At 44.9% G+C, this 21,152-nt stretch overlaps 1 protein-coding gene across 1 annotated transcript in view; it reads right to left on the reverse strand.

Moving 5' to 3' along the window:
• Positions 1-6,522: 6,522 nt before the first annotated feature.
• The window catches only part of LOC125455813 (BEN domain-containing protein 4), a 52,315-nt gene continuing 37,685 nt past the window's right edge, over positions 6,523-21,152 (reverse strand). Inside the window, exon 5 of the mRNA XM_048538292.2 lies at positions 6,523-8,494. Within this exon, the coding sequence (XP_048394249.1) occupies positions 8,274-8,494 (221 nt within the window). The 3' untranslated portion in view covers positions 6,523-8,273. The remainder of the gene's footprint in view (positions 8,495-21,152) is intronic.

Here is a 21,152-nt window from a genome sequence, read left to right on the forward strand (position 1 = left end):
AAAATCTGGCTGGATAGGATGCATCCAAACACAGTACAGGAAGTAAGTGTGGCAACCAGAAGTGCTGGCTATAATCTTGTAATTCTCCTTAGATACAGGCCTAGTGCCAGAGAACTGGAGAATTGCAAATATTAAAATCTAAAATATCAAAAGTGTAAGTAAGTTCTCCAAGTGTATGTTGTGAAGAAGTCATTGGATTTGAAACTTTTACTTTGTTTCTCTCTCTCCAGATCTACTGAGTTTCTCCAGCACTACTGTTTTAGGTCATCAGTATGCACAATATTTTGCTTTCCTTTGAGATCCTGGGGTATATGTGCACAAATTTGGTGGGTGTGGTGACTTGGGATTTTGGCCTGTATAAGCAGAGGGGAAAGAATTCAAAGGCAAAGGAATGATTAACCTTTATAAAATACTGCTTCAGTCTTAACTGGAGAATCGTGTTCACTTTCTAATGCCACACTCACACTCATAAATAGATTGGCATATTTGCTTGGAAGGGGATTGCAGAAGTGGAGAAAGATAAACTGCTGTCGTGTTTTAAGAGTTGAAAATCAGAAGATGCTGACTTACAAATGGTACAAGAACTACAGCAACTCCAGGAAAAACTGTATGCAAAGAACTTTAGACAGTGCACTCCATGTCTGCAAAGATTTATTTATAGTTTTAAAGAAACTTGGTAAGTACCTGAAGTGAAAAGGAAACTAGAACTGGGGAAAATCTTGATGGAATAGGAAGTAGCTGAGTTTCACTGCTGCGTTATACAACCCATACTGTCTGCTTTGAAGGTGGAAGGCAAGTAAAATCCAGCAAGTGCATCTACCTCCTACTTACTCACCCATCCATCCCTGTTGCAGCTGAATTTCAAAAGCTGGGGAATGGGATTGGGGAGCATGGTGTGTTCTGCATCGCTGTGATGCTGGAGAAGGCAGAGGATGGACATTTTTTTTTGGGGGCGGAGAAAGAGAGTTGAAATGGACGGTGACCGAGAATGTGGGCTGGCCTTTATGGGCCAGGCCAAGATGCTTGGCAAAGCAGTCACCTAGTGTACATTTGGTGTCTCTGATGTAGAGAAGACCACATCAGGAACACCGAATTTGTCTTATCAGGGAAGTGGATCTGAAGAGCTTAATGTCTTGGAAGCACCACAAGTATCTCGAGTGTTGTAGTGAATTCCTCGACTTGGTAGAGCATGATGCTGCATGCTCATTGGATGGCTGAGATGTGGATAAAAAACAGAATGCCGGAGAATCTCAGCAGGTCTGACAGTATGTGGAGAGTGAAACAAAGTTAACATCTTGAGGTGACCTGGGTGCAGTAGGTGACAATAACTGAGTCTGCAATCCAAGACTGAACTGAAGCAGATACTGCAGAGCAAGTATATTCTACACAAACCCAAGGCTGTTCTCTTCCATTGATAGTGAGAAGTGACTGTATTTCTGTGTATGAGGGAAAAATTGAAGCAGCACTATTAGTTCCAATTAAAATACTTAATTATAAATGCAGTTCCACTTTTTACTTTTTTGCTCGAGTTCACTTCTATATCATGATGTCTTGAGAGTCTATTCACCTGTTCTATGCAAATCTTGAATTCAGTTTAATTTCTCAGTTTTTCAGTTATCCATCAAGGTACAAGATATCATTGGGGTTCCTTCAACCATTTTATGGCTAAATGATCCTCCAGCTTTTTTTCTGGAAGCCTTGCAACTTTGAATTCCTCATCTTGAGTGTGACTTCACTGCCTTCTCACTCAGATTTAAATAGCAGACAGATCTTTGGTATCTAATGGATTCTATATTATATGTCCTAGCTTAGGGCAGACCTTGAATGCTAACTTATCAACTTTTAGAAGTTGCAAATGTGTCAAAGACCTCAGCTGCTGGAAGGCTTAGAATCATACAGTATGGAAAAGGTTTATCAAGTTTGTGCCACCAAAACTATACTACATACCCTTGAATGTCATGACAATTGAACTGTTCATCCAAGTGCTTTTTAAATGTCAAGGTTTCCTGTGTCAACTACCTTCCCAGGCAGTGCATTCCTGAACACCAGCATCTTTCTTCAAATCTTCTCTAAACCTTCACCTTTTCACTTTAAAATTATGCCCCCTGTTACTGACCCTTTGACTAAGTGAAACAGCTGCTTTCCATCACCTAACCATGCCCCTCATTATCCTGTACACCTTTGTCAGGTCTCTCAAACTTCTTTGCTCCCAAAAAAGCAACCTGAGTTTATCAAGTTGTCTTCATAGCTGAAATGCTTCATCCCAGGCAACATTCTGCTGAATCTCCTCTGTACCCCCTCCAGTGCACTTGCATCCTTCCTGTGGGGTGGTGTCCAGAACTGCACACCATACTACACCAGTAGCCTCATCACAGTTCTGTACAGCTCTAAATGATCATATGCTGTTATAATCTATGCCACGACTGAAAAAGGCAAATGTCCCATGTGCTTCCTTAACTACCATTTTAACCAGTCCTGCCATCTTCAAGGATCTGTGAACGAGCATCCCAAGAACGAAAACAAAGTTGCTGAAAAAGCTCAGCAGGTCTAGCAGCATCTGTGAAGGAAAAAAAGAGTTATCATTTTGAGTCCAGTGATTCTTCCTTAGAAGCATCCCAAGATCCCTCTGAGCTTCCTTACGCACTGCTATTCATTGAATATTCCCTTGTTTCTTCTTCCAATACATCTCGTCTCACTCTTATCAGGGTTAAATTCCTTCCGTCACTGACCCACTCATCTGATCAATCTGTTCATGTCCTGTAACGGAACACCTTTCCCCCTTGCTGCCCACCACAGGGCCAAACTTGTGTCATGTGAACTTAGTTATCATTCCCCTCGCATTTTCAAGTTATTTGAGTATCGCAAACAATAGGGGACTCATGAGCAAGGGTTACTGGACCTGAAACATTAACTCTTGATTTTTCTTCACATATGCTGTGAAGAAAACCTTTCTAGCAACTTCTGTTTTTGTTCCAGTTCTACCACTTCCTGAGTTTTCTCTACAAATGATTTGATTGCTAAAAGCACTAAAGTAAAATGTGTGAAGGTGGAAACAATAAATAAGAAAAAAAATCAAAACTTGTTTTCAATGTCTTTATTAGACAAAACTTCATAATGAAGTCATTCTGATTGCCTGCCTTTTGAGATGTCACAGTTGTTACTAAGGCAGTTGTTTGCACATACTACAGATTAGATTGCTACATACAAAATCACAAATGTGTACAATTTCTTCCCCCTGCTGTTCACTCCTTTTTTTTTAAAAAAAACCACAAAACTGGAAAATCCTAATATGTCAATGAAATACAGAAATCTGAGACAATAAAGTCATATACCTGTACGTACATTATCTATCACATTGTTGATGTTAAAACCAACAACCTGATAAAATAGACACTACTGCTGAACCTAAATACAGTGTCAAATTAAAAAACAAGGTAGTCAAGACATAACAAAAAGTCTCTGTTCCAGATCAGTGCACACTTGTAATTAAGACAGAGAGAAGTACACTTGTGTGAGAATGCTAACGTTACCAATCCTTTACAATTAACAAACAAGTAATTACGTTTACTTTTCACTGCACTGACCAGCCACTTTAACGGCGCAAAGAACACAGGAAAAAGTGCTCAACCTTAATGCTTAGGAGTTATCCCATGGATGATATTTTTCATCAGTCCAGTTGCAGAACAAATATATCTCCCTCTGAGGCAGAAAGTGATGTCACTGTGGTTAATAGTGCAGCATTTTCTGATGATCGAAGAGAGTCACTATTGTGTTGGCAGCCAACAGAACCACCTGTCAGAAAGTATGCTGGCACTGCAATTACGGAAAGTATTGCAGAGTAACATTCATGCTAAAAACTGATGCACTTTTTAAAAGTTAAAATATCAATATTATCTTTGTGATTTAATTCTATTGAGTATTGTCACTGATTCCATGTCCCCCAACTGGGAGCTCCAGTCAGAGACTGAGAGTCAGTTACCATTGCCCAACTTGCTGACCTATGTTCACTTTGAAAGTGAGTGCCCACTGAAAACATTCTGTCAATTGATCTAATTTTGATATTTACGCATACTGCATGATATAATGATGTTTGGCTTCAAACCTTGATCTGTGCTTAATTGATTTGTTTTAATTTACTATTGTCACATGGACTGAGATACAGTGAAAGATATTGTTTTGTCTGGTATCCAGACAAATCATACCTTACATAAGTACATCAGGGTAATAGTTTAGAATGTGGGATATAGTGCTATAGAATATAGTTAGTTCTCTGTTGGGATTCCAGTGGAGGTGCTATAGTTTGCATGAGTTTTCCTGGACGAATGCTGCAGCTTTTCCTGGTGGCACATCTCAATTTGGGGAATGGAACTTGCAGCTCTGACAGCGTTGCTGTCCCCCTGCCAAACCTGCCACATGGTGGCTGTCTCCATGGAGATGGTGGCTTCCACATGAGGTGGGGTGGGGGAGGAACTCCACTCCCAGCAAAATATCAGTGCAACCAAAAAATCCGACCCAATTGGATCCATGATCATTGTAACTGGCCGTCCTCATCCACGGTGTGGGGAGGCAGTCAGGGTTCATACCCAATCCTGTGAAATGCCCCCTTGCAGCGGAAATATGTGAGAGAGCCATCACAGGGTGACGCACATCATCACAGCACTTCACAAACAATGGTGATCATCCTGGAAAATCCACTCCCAGTGTCTAGGGAACAGCACCTTGATGGGCATCGGAATTGAGAGAAAAGAAAGGCAAACAAAAATTGTTCATGGGATAGAAATGAAATAAAATCTTCTTCTGTAGGACAGATTTTTTTCTATCCATTCAGAATCAACGGCTGAAAATTAGAGCCATAATTTAACTGTGCCCCACTGTTGGAATATTGCTACACTCACCACATGGTACAGTCATTCTTTTACTTATGATTACACTATCCTCACTTGTAAAATCTTGGTAGTGTTTTATGACTCTAGCATCAATGTCCTGTGGCCTTGTTCACTGTTTCTATTCATGTTAACATACAATGCTAGAAATGTCCATGGAGGACACAAGAAAGGAAATACATTGGTAAATTACTTCTGGAGACAGCAACTGAGCTTAAAACAGTGGGGAGAAATCTCCTGCTCTTGAAAATATTGCCATGCAATCCTGTACACTCATCTCAGATGGCAGCAGGGGCCTAAGTTCAACATTTATCTGAAAGGTGGCACTGCTAACAGTGCAGCACTCCATCAGTACTGTCCTGATATGTCTGCTTAAGTCTTGTGTTCAAGTCTTTGAAGTTGGACTTCAGCCTACTATATGCCAATTCAGAAGTATTAATCAACCTATGGCTGTCACCTCGTATGCACACAATAACACCATCGATAGACCATGTTAAATCGTAAATTATCTGAGTGTGAAACATTTACATCACTTTCCAGAATTCCACGCTGCATTGATAGATTATTAAATCAATTAGCTGACTCTTTGTGAAAGCACTTAGTAAAACTGAACGCTACCTGTTGCATGCCCCACCCCTATTTTCTTTTGGTCAGTTCTAAAAACTCCCCTTCCCCCACTACATCCCAAAACCAGCCCAGCTCATCCCCGCCTCCTTAACCAGTATCTCCTACATTGTGGTTCCAGTTCAGATGAAGGACCAAATCCGAGCATTCGTTTATCTTTCATCTTCAAGCATAGATGAACCTATTGCATCGCTCCCAGAATGAGGCATTCCACTCCCGCACATTCCAGATGTCCACGTTCTTCAAGGACCGCAACTTTCCACCTGCAGTGGTTAAGAACACCCTTGACCGCGTCTCCCGCAACACATCCCTCACACCCCGCCCTCCGTGCCACAACTGCTCCAAGAGGATCCCCCTCGTTCTCACACACCACCCCACCAACCTCCAGATACAACGCATCATCCTCCGACACTTCCTCCATCTACTATCCAACCCCACCACCCAAGCCATTTTTCCATCTCCACCCTTGTCTGCCTTCCGGAGAGACCACTCTCTCCATGACTCCCTTGTCCGCTCCACACACCCCTCCAACCCCACCACACCCGGCACCTTCCCCTGCAACCGCAGGAAGTGCTACACTTGCCCCCACACCTCCTCCCTCACCCCCATCCCAGTCCCCCAGATGACTTTCCATATTAAGCAGATGTTCACCTGCACATCTACCAATGTGGTATACTGTATCCACTGTACCCCGTGTGGCTTCCTCTACATTGGGGAAACCAAGCGGAGGCTTGGGGACCGCTTTGCAGAACACCTCCGCTCGGTTCGCAATAAACAACTGCACCTTCCAGTCGCGAACCATTTCAACTCCACCTCCCATTCCTCAGACGACATGTCCATCATGGGTCTCCTGCATTGCTACAATGATGCTACCCGCAGGTTGCAGGAACAGCAACTCATATTCCGCTTGGGAACCCTGCAGCCCAATGGTATCAATGTAGACTTCACAAGCTTCAAAATCTCCCCTCCCCCCACTGCATCCCAAAACCAGCCCAGCTTGTCCCCGCCTCCTTAACCTGTTCTTCCTCTCACCTACCCCTTGCTCCCACCTCAAGCCGCACCTCCATTTCCTACCTACTAACCTCATCCCGCCTCCTTGACCTGTCTGTCTTCTCCAGACTGACCTATCCCCTCCCTACCTCCCCACCTATACTCTCCTCTCCACCTATCTTCTTTTCTCTCCATCTTCGGTCCGCCTCCCCCTCTCTCCCTATTTATTCCAGAACCCTCACCCCATCCCCCTCTCTGATGAAGGGTCTCGGCCCGAAAGGTCAGCTTTTGTGCTCCTGAGATGCTGCTTGGCCTGCTGTGTTCATCCAGCTCCACACTTTGTTATCTCGGCATATCTCCAGGTATCTGTTTTAATTACAGTTTTCCAGCATTTACTGATTTTCTCCCAGGTCGTCATGTTACCTTCATGTTGTAAGTATCGGCACAGCCCTAACATGCTACCTTCTTAAACAAATCAACAGACTTACCACACATCAGAACATATTTCATCAACCCTTCTTCACAGAGAAACAATATAAAACTAGAAAAGACACATGTTTTGATATAAGAGATCTCCAGGTTGTTGAATATTGCCCTACCTGGGACTTCCTCTTAATTTCTGGTGAGATGGCTTATGCTTTATTTACGTATGCTAGATTTTGTGAGCTAGCTGTCTTTTAACATTTATTGATAATATTAGTCAGCAAGTGCATTGAATTCTTTATAGACACAAGATGTGGTAATTTTCCACCACAGAAGTCAATCTGAAAGTATGTAAGAAACATCTTCCATGGGATAAAATAATTTACTATCTACTGTTAAAATTCATTTCCTTGATAAAATTACTCTTAGTACAAGTAATACAAATACTACAACATTCATCATTAATGCACTTGTATACGTGGACAGAAGGTATTCAAGCAAAGTGCAATATAACCATGGTCTGTGTCTGTGATACTTGGTAAATGAGCATTTTTGTAGGCAGTTCTACTTACCTGCCCTCAATTTGCTTTTTAGCAATCCAAACAACTGATAGAATACAATAACATTTCTTGTTGATTCCCATGACAAGACTGTTCCATTTTTGAAATGCTACCAGTTACCCACCACACAATAAAGTGTGTGACTAAAATTGTGGTGAGGGTCGAATTTAAATAAGCTATACGGTAAAGTTCGACATTCAGGCAACAATATTGCCACATATCTAAAAGATGACAAACTTAACTCCTATTTTGGCAACTCTTTAAACAGTAATATAACTCAGTTGGAACAGTTAAAAGCACAGCAACAAATTTTAATTGCAAAAATTTCAATTTTCCATAGGTTGCCAAAAACCAAAACCCAGACGCCCAGGCTTAGACTGTTGAATTTCAGCGACATAACCATTTTAGGTTTTGATCAAGTTTATCCATGTAGAAAATTACGTAATTTTAAATCAAAGTCTGTTTCTCCCTTACCTGGGCTGAGCATTGTAAACATAATATTCCTTTGTATGAATTTGGACAGATTAAATACAATTCCTCAGTTCCATGCCTGGAATAACACTTCAAATGTTCAGGAAATTGGATATAAACCAAATTATTCACAGTCACAGCTGGTTAACCTCTGAGGTCACTTTTGGTATATCTTCTGCAGGAAATGTTACTTTAATTAAATGTTCTAATGAAAAATTGAGTTGCATCATATCTAGTTGGTGTCAACACCAATACAACCATAGATTAATATACATTCATTTTTTACACCAATGTGGCAGTTATATATGAACACTGTTGTCCTTTAGTCTCCAGATCCTTCATGGCAGCCCTTGTTAAACATTTCATCATGGGATATTTGTGGGTCATAGCCTTCATAATAGGAACCACCACTGCCACTGAGAAAAGTTCCAACAGCACGACCTTGGCGAGCATGCCCAACTGCATCACTGAACACTTTGTTTATTTGTTCTTCTGAAGGCATCCACCAATCTGGGTTGGAGGTGCAATGCATCCGAATGAACTCTGTAAGTAGCACAAAGCAATTAAGGAAGGCAAAAATTGCAAAGAATTTTTGAAAATCAGTGAAAATATCAAGTTAGAAACATTTATGTTATTGGGAGTTTTGATCCTAAGCACCAGGATGGTAATTCCCTACTGTAAACTGACTACCTACGTGTTTCATCATTACGTAAGCAGCACTAATGTTTTGCAATAATTTTGAAAATATATAGAATCATTCAACACAGAAAGGAACCATACAGCGTAAACTGCATGTGCTGAATCTTTGAACGATCTGTTCAATTCGGTCCACTTGCATAGCCCTGCAAATATCGCTTTCTAAGACAAAATTTTCCACTAGGGTTTTGGACCCCAATGCCAAGGTAAGTAGGGGTCAGAAGCCTGCATTGTGGGGTTAACTGTCACCAGGCAATGATTTTTTGTTTTTCCAAATTGATTGATTTATGTCAAACCAGAAACCCCCAGGTGGATGTTCTGGGAACAGCATGTAAATTGCTGCAGAAACTCAGCAGGTTTGGCAGCATTTATGGAAAAAGAAACTTACCATCAACAAAGGACAGCTGGTTGGTTTATACTAAAGGATTATAACACAAAGGTCTGGAAAGAAAAGAAGACTGTGTTCTAAGGTAGGGTAATATCAGAGTTTAAACATTTAAGTGTTCCTGTTTCTGTCTCCACAAATACTGCTAGACCTGCTGATTTTCTCCAGCATTTTTTGCGTTTATTCCCCAGAACATGAGCCTGGGGTTCTTGATTACTTGTCCAGTGACATTACCACTATACCAGCACTTCCCTTGGGAGGGATTCTTGTTCTTTTTGGATGAGATGTTAATCTGAATTGTTTCTGGCTGTTAAGATAGACATTAACAACCTCATATGCCTTTACCAACAAAAGCAGACATTCAGTTAGATGATCAAAAGCATGCTCAAAGTGCTAGGTTTGAAGGAATGTCTTAACTAGGTACAAAGAGACTGAGATTTGGAGAGGTTTTGGGAGGATTTTCAAGAGCTTTGGTCAGAGGTAATGGAGGGTATGTTCACCATAAGTGGGAAAATTAAAATCAAAATACACAGGAGGCCGGAATTAGAAAATTACAGATATCCCGGAGAGTTGAGAGTCAGAATGAGATAGACACCTGGATTTTTGTGACATTGGAGTATCTCATCCACCACGGCAAAATGGTGGTTTCGCCTGGAAATTGCTAATGCCACTTCCAAATGTTGCTCATCCGATTTTTGCAGGAACTGGAATGAAGCAGTTTGCAATTCAGCATGAGCAGTTCACAAAGACAGCTAGCTACTAATATCAAAGCTACCTTCACTCAGATCAGATTTTAGTCATCCAGAAACAAAAACAGAAATTGCTGGGGAAACTCAGCAGCTCTGGTATCATCTGTGGGAAGAAAGCAGAATGAATGTTTCGAGTCTGATGAGTCTTATCAGAACTGTTAGTAGCTTTCTCCTAGCTGTCAGACCCACTGAGTTCCTCCAGCAATTTCTGTTTTTGGTACAGGTCTCCAGCATCAACAGTTTTTTGTTCTTTTTTGGTAGTCCAGACATGTGAAACCCAGTATGTAAAGGAGATCTATAAAGAGCAGATCTGCACATTCTAGGGGAGGTCAGAGAGTGTCCCTTTCAGAAAGATAAAATGTCGTTTAGAATTTTAACATGTAGGCATGAATGTAGTTAAAAAGTACATCCATTCATTAACTGTAAAGCTCATTGGAATTGTCAATAGACCTACAAAAATTATCAAGAAGTGACAAAAGTAGTGTCAGGTTGTCAAGACATCTAAAAGCTCTGTCCTTTATAGCTTTCAAAAGATATGCTCCAAAAATGCTTGCTATTTCACTCTATTGACATAAACTTGCAATTGCCAGATTACTGCTATATGAATGATCTCACAATCATCCATTATCACAGTAGAATATCTGCCATTTCACAGTTACAGTCACAATTACAAGTTGTTATCAAATGTTCAAAGTGAGTCAATGAACTTCAATATTTCTTGTAATGGATTCTGCACTTAAATGAACTGCTTGTTGTTGAAAGCCTTTATATGGTTGAAAGGATGTAAATGCAGTAACTGGGATTTAACAGAACCAAACAAAGACAACACGATTTTGTGAAAGGGAAACCGTGCTTGACAATTCCTCTGGAGATCTTTGAGGATATGCTAAGTAGAGTTGATAAACGTAAAGTGAAAAATGTAGTGTATTTGGATTTCCAGAAGGCATTTGATAAGGTACTGCATAAAAGGTTAGTGCACAAGACAGGAGATCATGGTATTAGGGGTAATGTATTAGCATGGATTGAGGATTGGTTTACACACTGAGGTTAGAGACTTGGGATTAATGATCTTTGTAAAGGCTTAACTAGGGGAGGGCTAAGAACTAAGAACAGACTTAAGGCCACGATATGTTTTGACACGGAAGACAGGACAGACTGCATTGCTGATGGTACAGAATTGGTGAGAGGGGATATTGATAGATGAGAACATAAATCTGCAAAGGATAAAGATAGATTAAGTGAATAGGCAGAAATTGGCTGTTGTTGTTTAATGCAGAAAAATATGAGGTCATAAATTTGGTGGGAAGAAACAAGAATCAGTGTGTTATTTAAATGGAGAAAGATTCCAAAAGAAAATGCAGCACAAATGAATCTGGGTGTTCTCATGCCTGAAACTCAAAATGTTAACATGCACGTACAGTACATAATTAAGATGACAAATGTCATTTTGACTTTTATTGTGAGTGGAGTGGAGTTTAAAAACAGGGAATCCTTGTTACAACTGTACAGAGTCTTGGTGAGGCTGTACCATAAATACTGTGTACAGTTTTGGTCTCTGTATTATTTAAAAAAGATATAATTGACATTGGAATCAGTTCAAAAGAGACTCACTAAGCTGATTCCTGGGACAAATGTGTTCACTTCTGAAAAACAGCAAAAGAGGTGAGGCCTTTATTCATTTGAATTTAGAAGGCTGAAAGGTGATCTTATTGAAACAGACAAGATTTTGAGGAGGCTTGACAGTGTGGACATTGAGAAACTGTTCCCATTTATGGGTGAGTCTCTAACTATTTATAATGGAGATGCAAAGGAGGTGCGTCCAGATGCAGAGAATGTCTAGAATTCTCTGCCACAGAGAGTTATGGAAGCAAGATTATTGAAAGCATGTAAAGAAGAGGTGGTTGGATTTATGAAATGTCAGGGAGTCGAAGCTATGAACAGCTGGTACAAAAAGGGATTCAGTCCTGTGGAAGATCAGCAACGATCTTGTTCAATAGCAGGGCAGACATGAGAGGCTGAATGGCTCATTGCTGCTCCTACTTCTTTTGTTCTTGATAATTCAAATGGATTTTTCAAAATAGTGATGTATGAGATATACAGTCAAAATGTTATTTTATAGATCTCATCATGTATTTGCATGGCTCTGGACATGGTCGACGTGGGTGAGTTGTCATGGTAGGTGTGTTGGCATGAGTTTGTGCTAACATTGCAAAGGGACCATAAACGGACATGGGGTGTGCAAAGGAGAGTAGGTTGGCACGGAGGTCATGTAACAAATACTTTATTCTTATAAAAATCAAAGTCTAAGGTCATGTTCTATCAGGGAAAGAAGAGCTTATAGGACATTATGACAGGGCATAAGTTGGCAGGAGTTGGCATGGGTGGGCATGGGGATTTGTGGGAGGCAGTGAGTGGATGTGAGGGGTGAAGGCTGGAGGAATTCTTTTTGTACGCAATGGCAGAGTCCTAAGACAGGCTTTCTGTTCAGCAATCCCACTACATCATCTTCATTACATACAGGGTCATGTACATGCCCTGAACTATAATATGGTCTGCACATAGTCACTACCACGTCTTCCCAGGCAACCATTTTAAAAGTAGGGTACAGTCACACCTGGGAAATCCCCGATTCTACGTTCCCGACTTGTGGACTGAAATCCAGGCCAGGGAGGGGCCAGGCCATGGTGGGATTTGAAAACGATTGTGAGAATTTTACAAATCAAAAGTGTGAAGAAGAATTATGCATTCTCCAGACATCCTGCTGAAAATTCAAACAGCATCAGAAAACAAAGATTAGCAGCTTTTTCATTCCAATCGCTGTGTGTGGCCCCATAACCATGCACACTGCCTGCCAGATTTGTCACAATTTCAGAAGTTACCCACCAACTGTGAAATGCTTGGGACACGCCAAGGATTTGGGTGACTATAACACACTTATAAATGGATCGCCTTTCTTTTCCTGAAGGAGCATTATTTCAGACTTTGATTTTTATGAGAATAAAGTGTTTGTTATATTCTGTCCCCACCTGAAAAAAATACTTTCAAAGTGACATAAACAGGGCCACCATTTAGAATTGAAGTGATTGTGTCTCAGTCGATGTGACTGTGAGAAGGGGAGAAGGGGATTCTGGTCTGGATGCAACTCAGAGTGTTGCAGAGTCCTTTGTAGGCTTCAGGCAGAGATCGGGGTCAGCGGACACGAGAGACCAGACGCAATAGTTAAGTGTTACTTCCTGGTAGAACAGCAAATGCCCATTTTCCACAACATTTGGATTTAAGTTTTTACTGTGGGTTCATGCAATGGACATATAGAGCAAAATAAAAGTTATCAAGCTGGTAGATCCGTATTGGAATTCCACATATAATGCCACTGTCAGCAGCCACTGGATTTGAACACACACAATAACCAACAACTACTCCGGAGAAAAGCATTTGGGTCGAACGGTCATCAGTTGTAAAGTCATCACAAAGACAGCAGGTGAATTTGCAAAAGAATCTGGGTGCTCCCACTCAGTCACGATGTGAAGTCAAGGTTCCCACTCTGCTTAATGGTTGAACGGGCAGATTCAGCAAAGACATTCACAGATGTTGAACAGGGCCATCAACATCACAGTTAGACCTGGCATCTTAAGTCCTTTAACAAATCAAATTAACTCATCAGAAGTGGAATGGATGTTTGGATGAAAGCAGTATGATAGGCAATCAAAAAACTGAAAAACTGGGGATGCTGGAAATCACAAACAAAAACAGAAATTGCTGGAAAAGCTTGACAAGTCTGGAAGCATCTGTGGACAGGAAGCAGAGTTAACATCTTGGATCCAGTTACTCTTCTTCAGAACCTGTTGTGAATGTACCTGAAACCTTAACTCTGCTTTCTCTCCACTGATGTTGCCAGATATGATAGGCAAATAGTTGTCCAACCACTTCCAAAATGGCCTTCTTCTATCATAACATATAAACTCACACGCACATTCTATTTATTAAAAAAAACTAACTTTTGACGCAAGATGAAAAGATCTGCCTTCTTGCTTTTAGTTAGCTTTATCTTTGTTTGGCAAACGTATTAAAATATATGTGGGTGTTTTTATTCACTCATGGGACGTGAGCATTGCTAGATGGCCAGCATTTATTGCCCGCCCTCTAGGTACCCTTCAGAAGATGGTGAGCTGCCTTCTTGAACCACTGCAGTCCATACACTGTACGTTGACCCACAATGTCCTTAGGGAGGGAATTCTAGGATTTTGACCTAGCGACAATGAAGGAATGGCGATATATTTCCAAGGCAGGAAGAAGAGTGGATTGGAGGGGAACTTGCAAATAGTGGTGTTCCCATATGTCTGCTGCCCTTGTCGTTCTAGATGGAAATGGTCATGAGTTTGGAAGGTGCTGTCTGAGGATCTTTGGTGAATTTCTGCAGTGCATCCTGTAGATAGTACACACTGCTGCTACTGAGCATTAAGGGTGGAGGGAGTGGATGCTTGTGGATGTAGCGCCAATCAAGCGGGCTGCTGTGTCCTGGATAATGTCAAGTTTCTTGAGTGTTGTTGGGGCTGCACTCATCCAGGCAAGTGGGGAATATTCCAATCACACTCCTGACTTGTGCCTTGTAGATGGTGGACAGATTCTGGGGAGTCAGGAGATGAATTACATGCATTATTCCTAGCTTATGACCTGCAATAGTAACAATTGTGTTTATGTGGTGAGTCCAATTGATTTTCTGGTTAATGGGAACATGCCAGGATGTTCACAATGGAGGATTCAGTGGTGGCATCACACCATTAAATGTCAAGGGGCGGTGATTAGATTGTCTCTTATTGAAAATGGCCACAGCCTGGCATGTGTGTGGCAGGAATGTTACTTGCCACTTGTCAGCCCAAGCCTGGATTTGTCCTGATCTTGTTGCATTTGAACACGACTGCTTCGGTATCTGGGAAGTCATGAATGGTGCTGAACATTGTGCAATCATCAGCGAACATCCCTACCTCTGGCATGATAGAGGAAAGCTTATTGATGAAGCAGCTGAAGATGGTTGGGCCTAGGACACTACCCTAAAAGGAGCTCCTGTAGAGATGTCCTGGCACTGAGATGATTGACCTCCCACAACCACAACCATCTTCCTATGTTTCAGGTATGACTTCAACCAGTGGAGTGTTTGCCCTCTGACTGCCATTGATACCAGTTTTGCTAAGGCTCCTTGATGCCACACTTGGTCTAATCCAGCCTGACGTAAAGGGGTATCACTCTTACCTCACCTCTGGAATTCAGCTCTTTTGTCCATGTTTGAACCCTGGCTGTAATGAGGTCAGGAGCTGAAGGGCCCTGGCAGAACCCAAACTGGGTGTCACTGAGCAGGTGCTGATTGATAACACTGTTGATGACACTTTCCATCACTTCACCGATGCTCAAGAATAGACTGATAGAGCAGTAATTGGCCAGGTAGGAATTGTCCTGTTTTCTTTGTTCAGGGTATACCTGGGCAATTTTCCACATTGTTGAATAGATGTCAGTGTTGTAACTGTACTGGAACAAATAGATAAGGGGAGCGGCAGGTTCTGGAGCATAAGTCTTCAGTTCCTTTGCCGGAATGTTGTCAGGGCCCGTAGACTTTGCAGTATCCAGTGCCTCCAATATTCTTTGATACCGCGTGGAGTTAATCAAATTGGCTGAAGACTGGTATCTGATGCTGGGCATAAATGAAGGCCGAGATGGATTATCCAGTTGGTGCATATGGCTGAAGATTGTTGTGAATACTTCAGTCTTAACTGTTGCACTGATGTGCTGGGCTCTTCCATCATTGTGGATCCTCCTCCTCCAGTGAGTTATTTAATTGTCCACCACCATTCACGACTGGATGTGGCAGGACTGCAGAGCTTAGATTTGCCCTGTTTGTTGTGAGATTGCTTAGCTCTGTCTATCACTTGCTGCTTATGGCATGCAAGTAGTTCCGTTTGGAGGCTTCACCGGGTTGACACGTCATTTTTAAGCATGCCTGGTCCCACTTTTGGCATGCCTTTCTGCGCTCTCCATTAAACCAGGGAGGATCCCTGGCTTGATGGTAATGGTTGATTTGGGGATATGCCAGGCTATGAAGTTGGAGACTGTGCTGCTGTTGATGGCCCACAGCTTCTCATGGATGCCCAGTGTTGAGTTGCTAGATCTGTGTGAAGTCTGTCCCATGGTGATAGTACCACACAACACAATGGAGGTTAATCTCAATGTGACGGTGCGACTTCATCTCCACAAGAATTGTGCAGTGGGCACTCTTGCCGATATTGTCACGGACAGGTGCATCAGCAGCTGCCCGATTGGTGATGATGAGGTCAAGTATCTTTAATCCTCGTTTGCTCCCTCACCACCTGCTGCAGAGCCAGCCTAGCATTTATGTCCTTTGGGACCTGACCAGCTCGATCAGTAGTACTGCCACTGAGCCACTCTTTATGGTGGATATTGAAATCCCCAACCCAGAGTACATTCTGTACCCTTGCCAACCTCAGAGTTAAACTGCTTTTACTCCAAGATCAGCTTCTCCTGGAAGTTCTGTTCTTGCTTCAGATCACCAGCAATGGCCATTCTTTATCTGATTCAGCTTAGGGAATTTGCTACAAAGTATATGCATATAAACAATGAGTAGAGGCAGAGTTGGCTGTGCCAACTAGTACAATCAAACAGCAAAACTGCCTCGAATCTGTTTTAGAATGGCAGTAATATTCCGAAAGAGGCTGCAGAGGTAAAATGTTTTTAAAGCATAAGGTTATATTCACCACAGTAAGAAAACCCATTTAGTGTTGAATCTTCAATGGGAGGCATCATGCACAAACAGGTTTCAGCTGCAAGTTGGCAATGATGTCTGGGGCAAAAACCTTTGCATTTTAGAAGTAAAATAGATTGTCTATTTCTTGCCAATTTGAAACATTCAGAAGCGCTTTGTATGGAATAGTCTTACTGTAATAGCAAGTACGATATTTCACATTTTACAGAAGCAGGAGGCTGTAACGTTCCTGAAGCACAATAAAAATACAACGAGATTAATATTTCTGAATCTATTGACTGAAAATGAAACGTGATTTTATATAGAGATAATGGGAACTGCAGATGCTGGAGAATCCAAGATAACAAAGTGTGGAGCTGGATGAACACAGCAGGCCAAGCAGCATCTCAGGAGCACGTCAGCTCTGGATGTGAGTTTGCTCGCTGAGCTGGAAGGTTAGTTTTCAGACGTTTCGTCACTTTTTTTTTATTTGAAAAAATATACTTTATTCATAAGATGTACAAAACATATTTACACACCTACCCAGTCATGCAAGCCACTCCGGGTTACCCAGGGGGTACATACACCAGCTAAAGGAAAAAAAAACAAAGAAGGGAAAAAAAACAAAGCAAAGAAAACACCCCGGCAGTCGTCACCCCGCACAGTCCTAGTTGGCCCCGACCAGTTGGGGGAAGGCGCCAGCTGGGCCCAGTTACCAGATAGGGCCCTTTTTTCTATTCTGGACAAGGGGGTTCATACCGTGGTCTTTCTCCACCGCGCCTTGGCGGCGGCTGCCCCAAGCTTTAGCGTGTCCCTCAGCACGTAGTCCTGGACTTTGGAGTGCGCCAGTCTGCAACACTCGGTCAGGGTCAGTTCTTTCAGCTGGCAGACCAGCAAGTTGCGGGCAGACCAAAGAGAGTCTTTCACCGCATTGATGGTCCTCCAGGCGCAGTTGATGTTGGTCTCAGTGTGCGTCCCAGGAAACAGCCCGTAGAGCACGGAGTCCCGCATCACGGAGCTGCTCGGGACGAACCTCGACAAATACCACTGCATCCCCCTCCAGACCTCCTGCGCATAGGCACGCTCCAGAAGGAGGAGGAGGAGGAGATCGACAGTCTCGTCCCCCCCGCAGCCACTTCGAGGGCAGCGTGCGGTGGCGCAGAGATTCCGGGCATGCATAAAGGATCTCACTGGCAGAGCCCCTCTCACCGCCAGCCAAGCAATGTCCTTGTGCTTGTTTGAAAGTTCTGGCGATGAGGCACTCTGCCAAACGACTTTGGCAGTCTGCGTGGGGAACCACACGACGGGATCCACCATCTCCTTTTCCCGAAGGGTCTCGAGGATACTACGTGCTGACCACTGCCTGACGGCCTTGTGGTCAAAGGTGTTTCTTTTCAAAAATTTCTCCATGAAGGACAGTTGGTACGGAACGGTCCAACTACTCGGAGCGTTCCGCGGCAACAAGGCCAGGCCCATCCTTCGCAACACCGGGGACAGGTAGAACCTCAGTAAGTAGTGACACTTGGTGTTTGTGTACTGAGGATCTACGCACAGCTTGATGCAGCCGCACATAAAGGTAGCCGTCAGGGCAAGGGTGGCGTTCGGTACGCCCTTTCCCCCCCATTTCCCAGGTCTTTGTACATGGTGTCCCTGCGGACCCGGTCCATCCTCAACCCCCAAATGAAGTGGAAGATGGCCTGGGAGTCCGCAGCGGCGCAGGTCCAGGGAATAGGCCAGGCCTGCGTCACATACAACAGTACCGAAAGCCCCTCGCACCTGACAACCAGGTTCTTACCTGCGATGGAGAGGGACCGGAGCGTCCACCTGCCCAGCTTCTGCTTCAATTTGGTGATACGCTCCTCCCAAGTCTTAGTGCACGCCCCAGCTCCACCAAACCAAACACCCAGCACCTTCAGGTAGTCTGTCCTGAACGTGAAGGGGATGAAGGAGCGGTCATCCCAGTCCCGCAGAACATGGCCTCGCTCTTACCCCTATTGACTTTGGCACCAGAGGCCAGTTCAAACTGGCTGCAGGTGTCCAACAGTCTACTCACCGACCGACGATCGGTGCAGAAGACGGCGACATCGTCCACGTACAGGGAAGTCTTGACCTGAAGGCCTCCGCTGCCTGGGATAGTCACGCCCTTCAGGCTCGTGTCCTTCCTGATGGAGGCGGCAAAGGGCTCCACACAGCACACGAACAAGGCAGGAGAGAGCGGGCAGCCCTGCCTGACTCCAGATCTAACAGGAAAACTGTCTGATTCCCACCCGTTGATCGAGACTACGCTAACGATGTTGGCGTAGAGCAGCCGGATACAATTGCAGATGCCCTCCCCAAACCCCAATTTGGAGAGGACGTCCCTCATGTAAGCATGAGGGACCCTGTCGAAGGCCTTCTCCTGGTCCAGGCTGACGAGGCAGGTGTCCACCCGCCTGTCCTGTACGTAGGCGATCGTATCCCTGATGAGCACGAGGCTCTCAGCGATGTTCCTGCCCGGCACAGCACAGGTTTGGTCAGGGTGAATCACTGACTCCAGGACAGACCTGACCTGGTTGGCTATGACCTTGGCCAGGATTTTGTAGTCCACGTTCAAAAGTGAAATTGGACGCCAATTCTTAATTTCTTCCCTCTCCCCCTTCCTCTTGTAAATGAGGGTGATGATTCCCTTCCTCATGGACTTGCACACTTCCCCTGCCCGAAGCACACTATCGTACACCTCCAGCAGGTCCTGGCCGACCAGGCCCCACAGAGCGGAATACAGCTCGACCGGTAAGCCGTCGCTTCCGGGAGTCCTATTCCTCTCCATGGGCTCGAGGGCTCTGGTCAGCTCGTCCAGGGATATCAGCCGGTCCAGCCACTCCCTCGTGCCGTCGTCTAAGACCTCCGTGATAGACGACAGGAACGACTCGGAGGCCGTGCTGTCCGTGGGCTTCGTGTCGTACAGTCCGGCATAGAAGGATCTGCTGATCCTCAAAACGTCAGGCCGAGACGACGTCACCGAGCCGTCGTCCTCCTTCAGCCGGCTAAGCACAGAGCTCTTTGTACACCTTCTGAAAGAAGAAAAGCGAGCACGTCTCGTCCTGCTCCACGGACGAGACCCTGGACTGGAAGATTATCCGGGAGGCCTCCGTGGCGAAGAGCGAGGCTTGCTGGCCCCTCACCTCAGAGGTCCTCCGTGACATCGACCCCCATCAACTGCAGAAGGAGCAGGTTCTGCACCCTTTTCTGGAGTCGCGACAGCTTTCCCCGCCTCTCTCTTTCCTTCTGAACACCCTTGAGGACAAAGAACCTCTTGATGTTCTCCTTCACTATCTCCCACCAGTCGCCTGGAGACTCAAAGAGGGGTTTCACGGTTCTCCAACCGGTGTACTCCCTCTTAAGCTCCTCGACGTTCTCTGGGGTCAACAGAGTCGTGTCGAGCTTCCATGTCCCCTTGCCAGCCGGCTGGTCGTCCTGTAAGTGACAGTCGGCCAGCAGGAGGCAGTGGTCAGAAGAACACCGGCTCGATGCCGGTGGACCTGACTGAGAACATCCGTGACACAAACAGGAAGTCTATCCTTGAGCGGATAAACCCGTCTGGCCGCGACCAGGTGTACCTCTGCTGCGCTCCGTCTGCAGGGGTGCTGAAGACGTCGAGCAGCTTGGCGTCCTTCACCGTGCCCATCAGGAATCTGGACGTGACGTCCAGTTGACTCCCCCCACCCGCTGTCCCCACGCCGGATCTTCCATCTGCATCGATGATGCAGTTGCAGTCTCCGCCTATGATGAACGGCCTGGACGTAGCCAGCAGGGGTGGAAGCCACTGCAGGACGGCCAACCGCTCACTCCGTACCGCTGGGGCGTACACGTTGATCAGCCTCAGGGGAGCGTTCCTATAGGTGATGTCAGCCACTAGGAGGCGCCCCCCCACCACCTCCTGAACTTGAGAGATGGTGAAGTCACGCCCCCGCAGCAGAATAGCCAGGCCCGAGGAGCGACAGTCGTTACCCCCCGACCAGATCGAAGGCCCACAGGTCCAGGCGCTGGACCATTTCCCGTACCTGCCGTGGTGCAGTATCCCGCACTCCTGCAGAAACAGGAGGTCCGCCTTGATGGTGGTCAGGTAGGCCAACATGGACACACATCTCGCGGTTGACTTGACGCTGCGCACATTAATGCTCGCAACTCGTACCCCCATTGTGGGGGATGACCGCAGTACCCTCCCCAAGCCCAAGGTCCAGCCTCTCCATCTGTCCCTTCATGCCCATTGCCCAGGCTAACTGCTGGACGCTCTCCGGGCTCAGGAAACCGTCCGTGCTGCCTTCCGGGTGGCATCCCCCCGTCAGGGGTGCGGAGGCAGGAGGGTCTGGCTCCGGGTCAGGCTGGGGACGCGCTGTTTCCTCCTTCCCGCCTGGAAGTTCCGGGGGGCCCCTCCAGTGCTCCAGCGGCACTTGACTGGGTGTCGGAGGGAGCCGCAGGACGCCTCCCGTCACCTGGAAGCGGGGTGCTGCTTTCCTTTCCCCTCGAGATCTTTAACTTCTGCTTTGGGTGGGCCCTCTCCAAATCCTCCTCGTCAGAGGAGCTCTTATAGCCCCCCCTGTAGCTGTCTCTTCCCGCCTGATGGTTGCAGTTCCTGGGCCCATC

Source organism: Stegostoma tigrinum, chromosome 1 (assembly GCF_030684315.1).
Source record: "Stegostoma tigrinum isolate sSteTig4 chromosome 1, sSteTig4.hap1, whole genome shotgun sequence".
Classification (NCBI taxonomy): domain Eukaryota; kingdom Metazoa; phylum Chordata; class Chondrichthyes; order Orectolobiformes; family Stegostomatidae; genus Stegostoma; species Stegostoma tigrinum.